The sequence below is a fragment of the Cornus florida genome, unplaced genomic scaffold (assembly GCF_030987335.1).
Source record: "Cornus florida cultivar Cherokee Brave unplaced genomic scaffold, ASM3098733v1 CherokeeBrave_3.0.0_Hap2_Chr10, whole genome shotgun sequence".
NCBI classification, from domain to species: domain Eukaryota; kingdom Viridiplantae; phylum Streptophyta; class Magnoliopsida; order Cornales; family Cornaceae; genus Cornus; species Cornus florida.
In genome coordinates this window covers 84842278-84854723 of record NW_026775580.1, presented here as the reverse complement: position 1 = coordinate 84854723, position 12446 = coordinate 84842278, and the positions used below count along the sequence as shown (strand labels likewise).

The following is a 12446-nucleotide window of genomic DNA, read 5'->3' as shown; positions in this document are numbered from 1 at the left end:
ACCTCTTATTTTCAAAATGAGGGATTTCGATAGAGCATATATAGAAAAAAGGTGTATATTTACAAATATATTATATATGGACAAAAGTTGTATATTTATAAATATATATATATATATATATATACATATACTGTGTATGAGTTTGTTTTGTTACTGAATTTTTTTTATTATTATTTAATGATTTAAGATAGTTTTAAATGACATGAAATTTATATATGTTACTATTATCATTCATGTGATGATTCACATAACATTGTTAGCACTTATATGTATAAATGTACCTTTGTATTACTGAGACTTATATTTAGCAAATGTCTTACGTGCAAATGAATTTCAAAAAATGTACAACTTTGCAAAACAAACTATAATCTCTAAGATTTTAGGACTATTGTCTTCTCTGAGGTTATATAAAGACAAAATTGTGAGGAAAATAGTCAAAGAAGCCTTTTAGGAGAGCGAGGACATATATAAAATATATATATATATATAGGGAGACCTGCATGCATATATGTTGGCTTTCTTCTTATACTAGTAAATTCATTGCAGGTCCATACAATACTGTCGAAATCTTCTCTTTTTCTCAAAATTTGAAAATCCGAGTCCCCATGCTTCTTATTCTTTCGTATTTAACGTAACTGAGAAGGTAAAAGATGTGAGACAGATGACAGAGAGAGAGAGACATAGATATGAGTTTAGAGTAGTGATGGTTATTGTTCAGTCACATTACTTGCACTGCTATTTCTGTACTTTCACTACTATATATCACCCTTCTCTCATTTCATGATAATCCCACACATCATCTTGTTTTAGAGTGAGAAACTAGTGAGAGAAAACACTTTCCATTTTCACTGATTCCTTGGGACTACGTACCCTCTTTAATTAATTAATCTTTCGTATATTTATTTATTGACTCTTTGGTGGAACTATACACTTATTTGGAATGTCAGTACTTTCTGCTTCTTTATTTATTTCTCGCTCCTGTTTTGTCTATATAACCACTATCCATCCCTTCAACAACCATCTCTTGTTACCTATTTCTATCACTTCACTTCAAACATAGCCCATAACATTGTGTTCTTCTGTCCATTCATGTCCTTTTCTTTCTCCTCTTCTTCTTCTTCTTCTTCTTCTCCGGCTTCATGCTCTTTCATGGGACACCACCAACTCACTCATGCATGTTTGGTGGAGACCTGGATCACGAGGGAAAGTCGCCACTTGGGTTCCAGTTCTCGTCATAGGTGGAGAATGAAGCCGCAAACACATAGGTCTTGAATCATAATGGTGCTATCCTCCCTGAGCTTCTCCTTTTTTAATTTTTTTTTTTTTGAACTCATTTTTTTTTTTTTTTGGCCTTCAATAACTCTAATCTTCTGTCTTTTTTTTCTTTCTTGACCTTGCAAGACTTTTTTTTATTAAGTCAGTTCTTCTGATTTTTTTTCATTTTGTTTTGATTTTAATTTTATATTTTCGTCCGGTTCAAACCTCCCATCTTATTCTTCTTTGTTTATCCCTCCTGAGCTTTGATCCTGAGCTGCAAAGAGCATTTTTGTACATGAAATGTTTAGATCCCGAGCTTCAAACATCATATTTGTACATGAAATGTTTAGATCCCGAGCTTCAAACATCATATTTGTACATGTACATGACATGCTTGGATATATGGTTCAGTAAAATGTATTATATCTTGACTTTTTATATATAGTGGTACTCTATATATATTTATGGGACAACACTATCTTCTGATTTGATGTTAATTTGTTTAATTGTATACACACATGCAAGCCGTACATGCATAATAGAATATCTATCAGCTGCTTCATTTTCTTATATTTTTTAGTTGTATTTCATGACTTCACAGCTTCTTAACTAGGTTTCCACCGAACGACTAATCATCAGACCTAGATTTACGTGCATCCAAAAGGAGAAATTTATGTTTTGATATTTGTTTGTCTGTGTAGTGTGTGTGACTGTGTGTATCCAGAGTTTGTTCTAGGGTTCTAGTAACGAAGTCAACTTGCAGTCTCGCAGATATTTTGGTAATGTGGTGTGATGTATGGTTCATGTTAATCACTTGGTGCATGTACACAAAATGTAAGAGTGATTTATTTTTTTTGGTAGTTAATTCTATTTTTATTTTTTATTTTTTATATGTTCGCCAATGATCATTAGGCAAAAAGAAAATGAAAAATGATATTTGGTACAAATTAACACAATCCAATCACTAGTCAAGTTGTTGATTGTGATGGCTTTGTACAAAAGTAGCCCTAATTTTCACCGCCAGAATTGGGTTTGACTTTCACTGTTGAGACCATGTTTGATTCACCATTAATTTCAAACTTACTGCTCTCCTCACACAGAAAAGTTGCAGGTTCAATGGGGTGAAAAATATTTATAATTATAAGAAAATTTAAAAAAAATTTGATAATGTTTGGATATGACAAATTAAGGACTTTGTAAGTTTTTAAGTGGCTACATGTTTTAAAAATGGGGACCAGAGGGTTCAGAGTGGAGGAAACTGTGATAGGGTACAGAAATGCATGTGAAGGTTGCTCAATATGACACCATGAAATGCAATGTGATTGTGGAAAGCATCAAATGCTATGTGTGTGTGTGTCTGTGTGTTCATGGATTGACTGATATATCCAATATATTCCCACTGTTTCATTATCCTGTTACCTGCTGTTATGAGCTGCTTGTTTGTCATGTTATGGAAGAGGGAGATATGTGGCGTGGGACTTCCATTTCCACTCCAAGGACAATTTTGTTTTACTTACCAAAGTTATTGGGAGGGTTACGGTACCGATAGATCTTTGGTCCCAACTAATTACTAATTGAAAGTTGGTCCCGATTAATTCCTAATTGAAAGTTGAGACGTAAACAGATATGCTTAATTTTATGTCAACTTTATTTAACTTTTGTTGATCCGGCCAATTGAAACTTAGACAAATAGGCTAACTTTTGCTTTGAGTTGTGACATGACGCTGTTTCATTCTTGATTAATACTTGAACCTATTCTTAAGAGGACCTAACTCAATTTGGTAATATGTTTGTGACATGGCACAGTCTCATCAATATTTTTCGGGAAGTAATACCAAGAGGACCTAGCAAAGTGCCATGTTTTTTTTTTTACCATGTTGTGAAGTAATGCTAAATTGAATTCAGTGGGTGCTAGTCTGACCTACTTAATTTTTCTGTCTCCTATTTTTATTTGTCAAATCAAAAAGATCTAAACCATCATTGTATGTCAATTTATTTCAGATACTCGATCTAGGGTTTGCTGAGGTCTAGGTTCAAGCTCACAATCATGAATAATTTTCTGCTATCCTATCAGTGGTTAATGCAACCTGTGCCTTGTTCCAAGTATCGAGGGGAAAAGGAAATCGATAATAAGGAAGTTTTACAAGGAATTCAAACATTACTATTCTTAGAATTTGGAGGGAAGAATACACCCTATTCGAAACTAAGTCATACAGGGCCGGGAGCTCAAAAATGACAAAATTTAAATTATACATAATGAGAGCAAGAGTGAAACGACGGCGCAAAGTGTGAGAGCGACACCCAATAAGGATAATTGTATGACCTAGGAAATATATTTCAAGTGCCTTGAAGGAAAATTTTCTGAATTTGGAACATAATGGAGAAAATAATTACAATATCAGAGTAATCTTTGAAGCACTAATTAGTTAACCTTGAATGCATAATACACTCCAGATAATCCAGCCTTACCAACTCGGCAAGCTCAATTACAACAAAGAACAGAAGAGGAACACCTAATATGTAAATAGTAAACCCCAAGGATTCATTATATATATAGCTGATGGCAGATGTTCTGTATATACAAACACAACTTTTTTTTATCAACAAGAGATTCCAATCTTAAATCAAAGAAAAAAAAAGTAAGTAAAAGGAGATAGTAGGCCATTACCTATGGTTGATCCCACTGATGCTGAGTGATTAACTTGAAAAATATTTGCATGAAGTATATGCCCTCCTACCATCATTTGACATTCTTCCACTTGACAGATCAAGCTTTTATCATTTCATCACCGAATAATGGTCGCAATTGTAGAAGAAAATGGTAATTTCGGAAAATAATTGAAATAATAGATCCAGTAATATTCAGCATCCACTGCCAGTTGCTACATATTGGTTGAAAGAGCAAAACCATGACCTTCTGCTCTCGGAATGAGAAGTGGAACGGCTAAAGCCAGATCTCGAGCACCTAGACAACTGATCACGCATGTTCCGATCAACACCTCTAGGAACCAAAGGAGGACTGGCGTTTGGAGCTCCCATGCAAAGGCTAGGGCTGAGTTTTACTGATGGGAACCGTTGGCAACTCAGAGAGCGGAAAGAAGATCCCAGTGGGGACATTCGGGCAGAATGGAAATCAGGCTTGCAGAATGGGGTTTCTAGTGAAGTGGATTCTGGTTCCTCATTTGAACACGTGCAAAACGTTAGGGACAAACTAGTTCTTGAAATCCCCTTGACCAATGGCCTTGTGCAAAGAAGCCTGACAAATGAAACTATGCCATGCCGGCAGAGAGGACAAGCAATTGACCCCGGAGGGCCATGTGCTGCAGTTGAGGTGCTGTTCGTGGAACAGAGGTACAAGGCACAATGTGTGCAGAACTCATGATCGCAACCTGCAGCGTGAGGAATGTAAGCTCATTAGGCACTGGTGAATAGAATTGTATAACAATACTGCATATAAAACATGAACTCATACAGTAATGAGGAAGAAGAACAAAGTTTGGTAGCACAAATACAAATTGAGGTTTTATTTGACACTGCAAAAGTATGCATTTCCACTGCAAATGTTGAGTTATAAGTGCTTGTTCTTTGTTGATTGTATAAACAGAGTCAAACAATTTGCTTATGTTTTTTTCTAATTACTTAAAGATCAGTGATAGAAATTCTTATGTTGATAATTTAAAACTCTTAATGCGAGTATACCTTCTGCAGCCACTGTGCACTCTCTTTCCAGACAAACAACACAAGGGTCGACGCATGTGGAATGGGAATCACTGCTCCTCCATCCACATTCTCTGCAAATGAGAGAAAAAGAGATCATAATGCAGTCATTGCATAACTTGTCCTTCTGAAAACCAAGCCAGGAAAATAACGTCGTTTCACTATTCATACTCAGTTCTATAACATGAGAAAGAAAATTAATCAAAGCCAAGAGTTCTATTATTTCCTCGACTGCTATAATAAGCAGGAAAGGTAATTAAAAAAGATGCAAATGTAAATGTTCAAGCACGCTATTTCAATTGTATTGTTAGCTACAGTATCATAAACACACTAGTTTCTGATTTTAAGAAGTGAAAAATGCTTTATAATGACACTGATACATCAGTAACACGCGCTATAATTAACAACTCCTCAAAACCATTTTCCAAGTTAATCAAACTGCACTTCCCCACAACTATCAATGAAAGGCGCTACACAGGCAGACACTACTTCCAACAAATGATTAAATATAGGTAGTTCCAAGAATACATAATATAATTCCAACCAAACAGCCTCCTCACAATATCACTTTCAATGCTACCTCAAGACTCGGTCAAAATTCAAGGATGCCATGACAAATTTAAAACGCTATAAGTTTGATCAAAATTTGCCAAGATAATGGTGCAAGGTGAAATTCGTTCTATCTAAACCAGAGTTAGGTTAATGCAGTTACGTGTAAAGGTAGCTCACCTAGCAATTTTGACAATACTCATAAGGGGAAGGCATAAAAATGGCGAAGGAATGAGTTGCAGCTGCTCTTCTGGATGTGTTGTAAGAATTTCCTCAAGCCGTTCTCTATGCCATGAACGAGCAACCATCAAGGGTGTCCATCTTTGAACATATAAAACAAAAACAACATAAATTGACAATTATTAATCGATCAAGAGAAAATAACAAGCGGCAAGGTGCTTCACCATAACTGAAAAAAGTTGTTCTATCAAAATGATCTCCATAATGCAGGATGAGTTATAAAGGGCATTTAGATGGCACATGGATGTTAAATTGAAAATAATATACAATCGTATTTCACTTGAAGAACTTATCAATTATAGAAGTACCCATAGCTAGATACATACATGTTTTAGGATTTGGTTACCATGTTGCAAGTTTCAACATATGCACATACACAAACTGGCCCACGCATCATGCATGTCATCTTATGTGACAACTAAGATGCATATCTCACTACTGCCAATCTTTTGTTTTAAAACCACCTTCAAATGTTCCTCATGTCTGAATCAGCATGCACCAGGCATCTCATGTGTCGACTAGGTCACTGTTCCCACTTCACAGCACTACATCAATAGCAGTATAATACTTTTGAAGCGTTGGATATAAATATCAATAACAATGGCTTTGATGCTCTGATCTGGATAATTATTGACGTGTAGAAACACCTAGGGACTGGCTACCTTGTGATGGACGCAATGTATTAATAACAAAATGCAGAAACGGCTGTAATATAATGGTAAAACAATATTTATATTCTTAACATATTATGTTGTATTTTTTAGAAAGTACCATCAAAAATCGGTTCCCTGCAAACTTCACATGAGATTTGAAAGTGGTACAAGTATTGAACTCACAAAATATTTCTATAAGATCTTCATTTTCATCCTTTACAAGTCAAAGCAATAAAAATTTAAAAATAGAAGCCAATCTTACAATTAATCCAACATTATTCTAATATTCATTAGTTTGAGCTCACTAATATCATGTGTGCGGTGTGCCAAATACATAGCACTTAATTTTCCCCACTTGAACCCATCATATTAATAGCACATAAATGAATCCTTTTCTTTTTCTTTTTCTTGTTTTTCTTCCTTTCTTTCTTTCAAGTTAAAAGCACACAAATGAATGTTATTCCTTTTTTAACCCCCCGGGCGGGTGAGGAACAGAGGCAATAGCCTGAGAGCAGAATGGAGAAAAATTGATTCATGTAGCCAGCCCCAAATAAGTGGGAAAAGACATTACTAAGTTGAATTCAGTTGACTTGAATGGGTGGGAAAAAAGGTCTTAAGTTGAATGCACTGACTTGGATGGGTGGGGGAATAGGTATTGATTTATGTTTCTATTGCATTACTTTGTAAAAGCAATACAAGTAAGAGTGGTCTCCACATGAATGATGAACCCTTAGATTTTCCCAAGAATATAAATCTCAGCCCAGTAAGAAGACTCTTAACATATATACATATAAAAAAATAAAAGATCAATTTAGTTCTGCCCAAGCAGCATTTCAATTGTTGCGTCTTAAATATTTTTTTCTCTTTCTCAGAAAATCTACCGTGCCAATATCTTGCTATTATATTCTTTAAGCAGGAACACTGTTACTTAAATTAAGGGTGATTGAAATGATGGGTATCAATATGGTTCGCATAAATAAAATGATCTAAGGGAATCAAAAGCCTAATCAAATAGAAAAAATAAGAATGTAAAATTTTAAAAATAAGAATACATGGCATCCATACCCATTTGCATTTTGAGCAGTCAGACTGGCACCCCTGTCAACCAAAATCTGAATGTCCAAAATAAATAAATAAATAAAATCAGCATAAATTCCAATAGCATAAACAAATTCAGGCCATTAAAAAGAAACATACTTGACAGCATTGTGCATTTCCACCACATGCAGCATAGTGGAGGGCTGTGCTTCCTGCACCTGCAGAAGGGCAAAATATTTCTATGTAATAGTAATATAATAATATATAATAATAATATAGTTATAAATTCTTTTAACAGAATCTGTGGCAACATTAAGGTAGCCTGTCCTGATTTAAGAAAAGAGCTTCGAAAATTGATTTCAATGGCTAAAATTTTTTGCATATCAATGTTACATGACCTTTTGTGTGACTACTCAACAACATCATCAACTCACAATACTTCTCCAATCCAATATGAAGAACAATGGAACTTTAGAAAATGAGAAACAAATGACAAACACTCTTCACTTTCAGGACTATACCTCAACATGTTGGGCACCATTTGGTTTGTTTTAGGAGTAATTCTTGATGAGTGAAAATTCCTCTTTAGTTTTTTGTCTTTCAATCTTTGCCACGAAGCAAAAATCAAAAGCATGTCTCATAAAAAATTTGTATAAGGCAGGCATGCATAAACAACCATATTTTTGGCTGCGAAAGTGATGGTTGTGGTGACGGACATCATGGCCGTGACTTCTTTATAGTGATAGCATATGAGAGCTAATCAAGATTATTGGTTCCGGGGGGGGGGGGGGGGGGGAACGACTAGGAAAAATATAGTACTTTTGAAAGGCTCGGCCAGATGTGTTTTCAATGATCGTCATTCTGAAGCTCATTCTCAAGATTCTCTCTCCTTTCACCCTAAAGGTCCGATTAATCTCAAAATCTCAATCCCTTGAAGCAGTGATTTCGTTCGTATATTTTGTGCCTCTAGGCTGAATAATATAAGTAAAATTTACACAAACACACAGATAGAGAATCTTATTTACACCGTGTGAGGCTAAATAACAGAAAGCTTCTACCTTTCTGTTTTTAATTATAAAATAGTAACCAACAACGTATTACATTCTACCCCTGTTAGAAAATGTAAAGAAAAGATTGCCAAAGGTTGAAAATGCAAAAAATACTTCTGACGAATGTAAATGAAAATATATGTTTACAAAGTCTAAAATTAACTATTGGGAACTGGATTGAAGATGTGTGTAAGCTGGTCTCGAATTGATTAATCATTAGGAACTGGATTGAAGATGTATGTATGAACTAAAACTGGTCTCGAATTACCAACATATTGAACTACTGACGTAGTGTAATACCAAAAAAGGTCAAATCAGGAATTTCACACGCAGCATGAATGGCAGCATGAGAAATCATGTAATCTAGTTTTGGGTTAATTGTGTCCTGGTTTGTGCTACTTTTAGGTTCTGTCGCTACCTGCCCCTCAGTGTGTAAATACTGTCCGCTTTGCACTCTCTCCGTACTCACAGTTTTCAAAACGAGTATACACTGGTGTCCACACATAAAAGTGCCAAAACCTACCCCCCCCCCCCCCCGGGGCCGCGCACGCGCGCACAGACAATGTGGGACGTCACAATCACCCCCTCTTGGGACCCAGCATCCTCGTTGACCTGACTCTCGCGGGCTTGTGCACACTCCCCCCATTTCTGGTTGAGGATTAGCTATAATACCATTTGTCACGACCCGCCCACACCATGTAAATACTATCCGCTTTGCACACTTTCCGTGCTCACATTAATAACAAAGGTCTTCGGTAATTTTCAGAATTGAGGGACATGGGCTGTGGATTTGTTTCATGGATCTTACTTTATTTCATTATATTATTTGGGTCTTTAGTAGGTCTGGAAAAGCTTCAGTGGTCAAGAAGATAAACTTTCCTATTTTTAGAATCAGAGTCCCAGTAAAAGTAGAAAAAAACCCAGCAACATATATCTCTGCAATTTCTTTGCTTCATTAGAGTTGAGCTACAAGAATTTTGGTTTTGTTTGTGTTATCTGGCTTAATCCTCATGAGGGTGAATCACAAGTATTTTAGAGAAAGATTCCTAAATAATTCTTCTCCTCCTCTTCCTCTTAACCTTGGTTATTCATAAGTTACTGTTCCAACCCTAAAATATCCCCAAATTCAGTACTGAAATTCTACTTTACCAAGCTCTAATCAACTCCAATCCTTTAATCTAACACCCAAACCTCATAACACTTGCCGTCTTAAAAGCTCCTCAAGGTTTTTTCCTGAAATTCCATCATCCAATCATCTCTGAAATCATGTGAACTCCATACCTTTCTAAAATCCAAATCCTACCACCTTTCTTTAACCTTTCTAAACCCTATTAACAAAAGTTACCATGCATTCATTAAAGCTGATGATGGAAAAATGATAATTAAAACAAGGACATAACTGGACTTGCCTATTAGATCAATTGTAGTTCCATCTTCAACAGTGACCTCTGAAACAGAAGCACCTAAGTCCAAGAGTAATTGCACGCTTTCAACATGCCCATTCAGTGCGGCCATATGAAGGGCGGTGATGCCTCCATCAGAAGTTCTATTAATTACCTCATAGAGTGCACTGATGCAAACAAAATGAAACAAGAAATAATCTGATTAGTCTACTGAAAACTGGAAAAAGACGACAAAAAGTACAAGCAGTCCTTTGACAAAACAGTACCCTTCATAGAATTCTAAGATAGATTCTTTATTTTTCGATCTTTCCTTCAAAACATTCCAGAAATTAGGAACACTAGGAATCAAATCTGCGAGCAGGAGCCGAATGCATCTAGAATGCCCATTCAGGGCAGCCAAATGGAGAGCAGTACCCCCATTAAGATAATCCGCTCTGTGGATCTAAAACCCAATATGCAGTAAAAATGTCATGATTGTATCCAACAAATATTCAAAACTATTGATTGTGAATGACATATGGTAAAACTGGCTTGAAAAAATTCATACATTGGCTTTGAAAAGAACCAGAGTCTGAACAGCCTCCCAGTGACCATGTTGACAAGCTTGCATCAAAGCAGTCTATGCATCAAAAAAAAAAAAAAACCAATACTTAAATTTCTTAATAGGAACTTTTTACTTATAATTCCAAAATAATTCAATTTTCCGATCTAATCAGTAACAAATACAAATTATTGCTAGTTTGGGCATTCAAAATGTTTGGGAAGCACAAATGAAATCTATAATAGGTGAGAAAGAAGAACAATTTTCAACAGGACAAGAATATCTATTTTACCTGCCCGCGATAATTCCTGAGATTAATGTCAACCCCAGACTCAAGCAAGAGCGAGACAATCTAAAGAAAAAGAATAACATAATCACTGTCATCACAAAACAATTGCATTATATATAAACTTAGAACAATGACATTTAATCATTCTTAATAAACATTTGCAAGCTTAAAATAAATTGCAAGATACCTCATGGTGGCCTTGAGCTGCAGAGTAATGGAGAGGCGAATTGCGCACACCAAATGTGGAATACCTAGCAAGACGAGGATTATACTCCAATAAAGCCTTAGCTTCCTGGAGATCCCCGTCTCTAGCCGCCGAAACCAAACGCTCCCCGGAGGCCGAGCATCCAAAAGAATTGCCCACCAGACTTAAAAACCTCATAATCTTCAAATGTTACAACCAACAAAAGACAAAATAAGGAATTTTTTGGCTAGCTACACAGAGAATCTTAATTTTCAGAATCAGATTCAGAACAATATAATGACCCACATATACATATATATGAGTGTATTGAACTGTTATTCTTTGAAGTTTGATTCTTATACCATCCGAAGAATCATATAAAGAAATTGAGAGAGACAGAAATAGATGCTTCTCTCTCCACAAAACTAAAAACTTCCTTATTTTCTACCAACTAATAACCACCCTCTTACTTTCACACACAAACAAAAGAATTTGTTGGAACTGTCAGAATCTCACTGTCACCGCAGAAACCTAAGAAAACTATCCACAAAAACAAACCCTTCCAAAACCATAAAACCCACTCTCACATTGCCCATAAATATTGGTTATAAGATCTCCTCAAAATCAAGAGATCCAGATGAACACAAAAGAAATACAATTCACAAAATTCCTGAATTTTCACCAAATGATGACAAACCAGTTCGTTAAAAAAATTCAAGATCTCCAATACCCAATCCCTAATTTGCTCTCGAATTCCACAGAAAAATTAGAATCTACAATACCATATTCTCCCATGAATCAAAAATTCCACCACCCTTCACCAGATTTTCCCGGGAAAATCAAAATGGCGAATACCCAAATCCGAATTTCCCCTCAAAAACAAAAAACTACAATACCCTCTGCCCTAATTCCACCTGAAGAATAAAAATCTTGGATACCCACTACCTAATTTTCCCGGGACAATCAGAATTTTCAATTCCGATATCACATGTTTGAAAACCCAGATTATCCCTCAGAAAATCAGCATATCCAATACTCAAATGGGGTTTCTCATTATTTCAGGAATGTGATCAAGACAGTGTCATGATGAAGAGTAAAATATCAGAAATATCCCAATAATGTTGCGAAGACCAATTGTCCACAGAGCATATGTGCTAATCCTGGAAAGATAAAAGTGGTATTTGTGTTGGAGACAGCGACTTTTACGACATCTTCTTCGTGCCAACAAGCCTGCAAAGAAAGGTTTATTTCATGATTGGTTTTTTTTTTTTTTCAATAATTATGATTGGTTGTCATTAAGCTGTCAAAATTGGTAGCCAAATTTATTTCTGACACTTAAACATGAGTCATTAATAACATGACCAGTCTAAATATATTCACTTATATTCACTGCATGCTTTTTCTGCTTATTTTATTTTAGGATCTTCCAAATTTTAGTGGCAAAGTGAAAATACCCATTCGGTCCTTTTCTTCTTATTTTAGGATCTTCCAAATAAAACCCCCTTTTGAAAGTTAAATGTAAATTT

The 12446-nt window shown here is 35.6% G+C and overlaps 1 protein-coding gene across 2 annotated transcripts; it reads right to left on the bottom strand.

Moving 5' to 3' along the window:
• Nucleotides 1-3776: 3776 nt before the first annotated feature.
• Nucleotides 3777-12125, bottom strand: LOC132279559 (probable E3 ubiquitin-protein ligase XBOS32). 2 transcript variants are annotated; one of them, XR_009471348.1, is made up of 11 exons: nucleotides 10924-12125; nucleotides 10740-10799; nucleotides 10454-10525; nucleotides 10173-10348; nucleotides 9913-10073; nucleotides 7614-7672; nucleotides 7482-7528; nucleotides 5704-5844; nucleotides 4957-5048; nucleotides 3926-4646; nucleotides 3777-3829 (listed from the first exon to the last, which is right to left on the bottom strand). XR_009471348.1 is itself a non-coding variant. In XM_059781574.1 (10 exons), exons 1-10 carry the CDS (start codon nucleotides 11116-11118, stop codon nucleotides 4120-4122), a joined length of 1530 nt encoding a protein of 509 aa, XP_059637557.1. In that variant the 5' UTR covers nucleotides 11119-12125; the 3' UTR covers nucleotides 3777-4119. The 2 variants fall into 2 exon arrangements, 1 of the variants encoding a protein (XP_059637557.1); XM_059781574.1 differs by having other exon boundaries at nucleotides 3777-4646.
• Nucleotides 12126-12446: the final 321 nt, after the last annotated feature.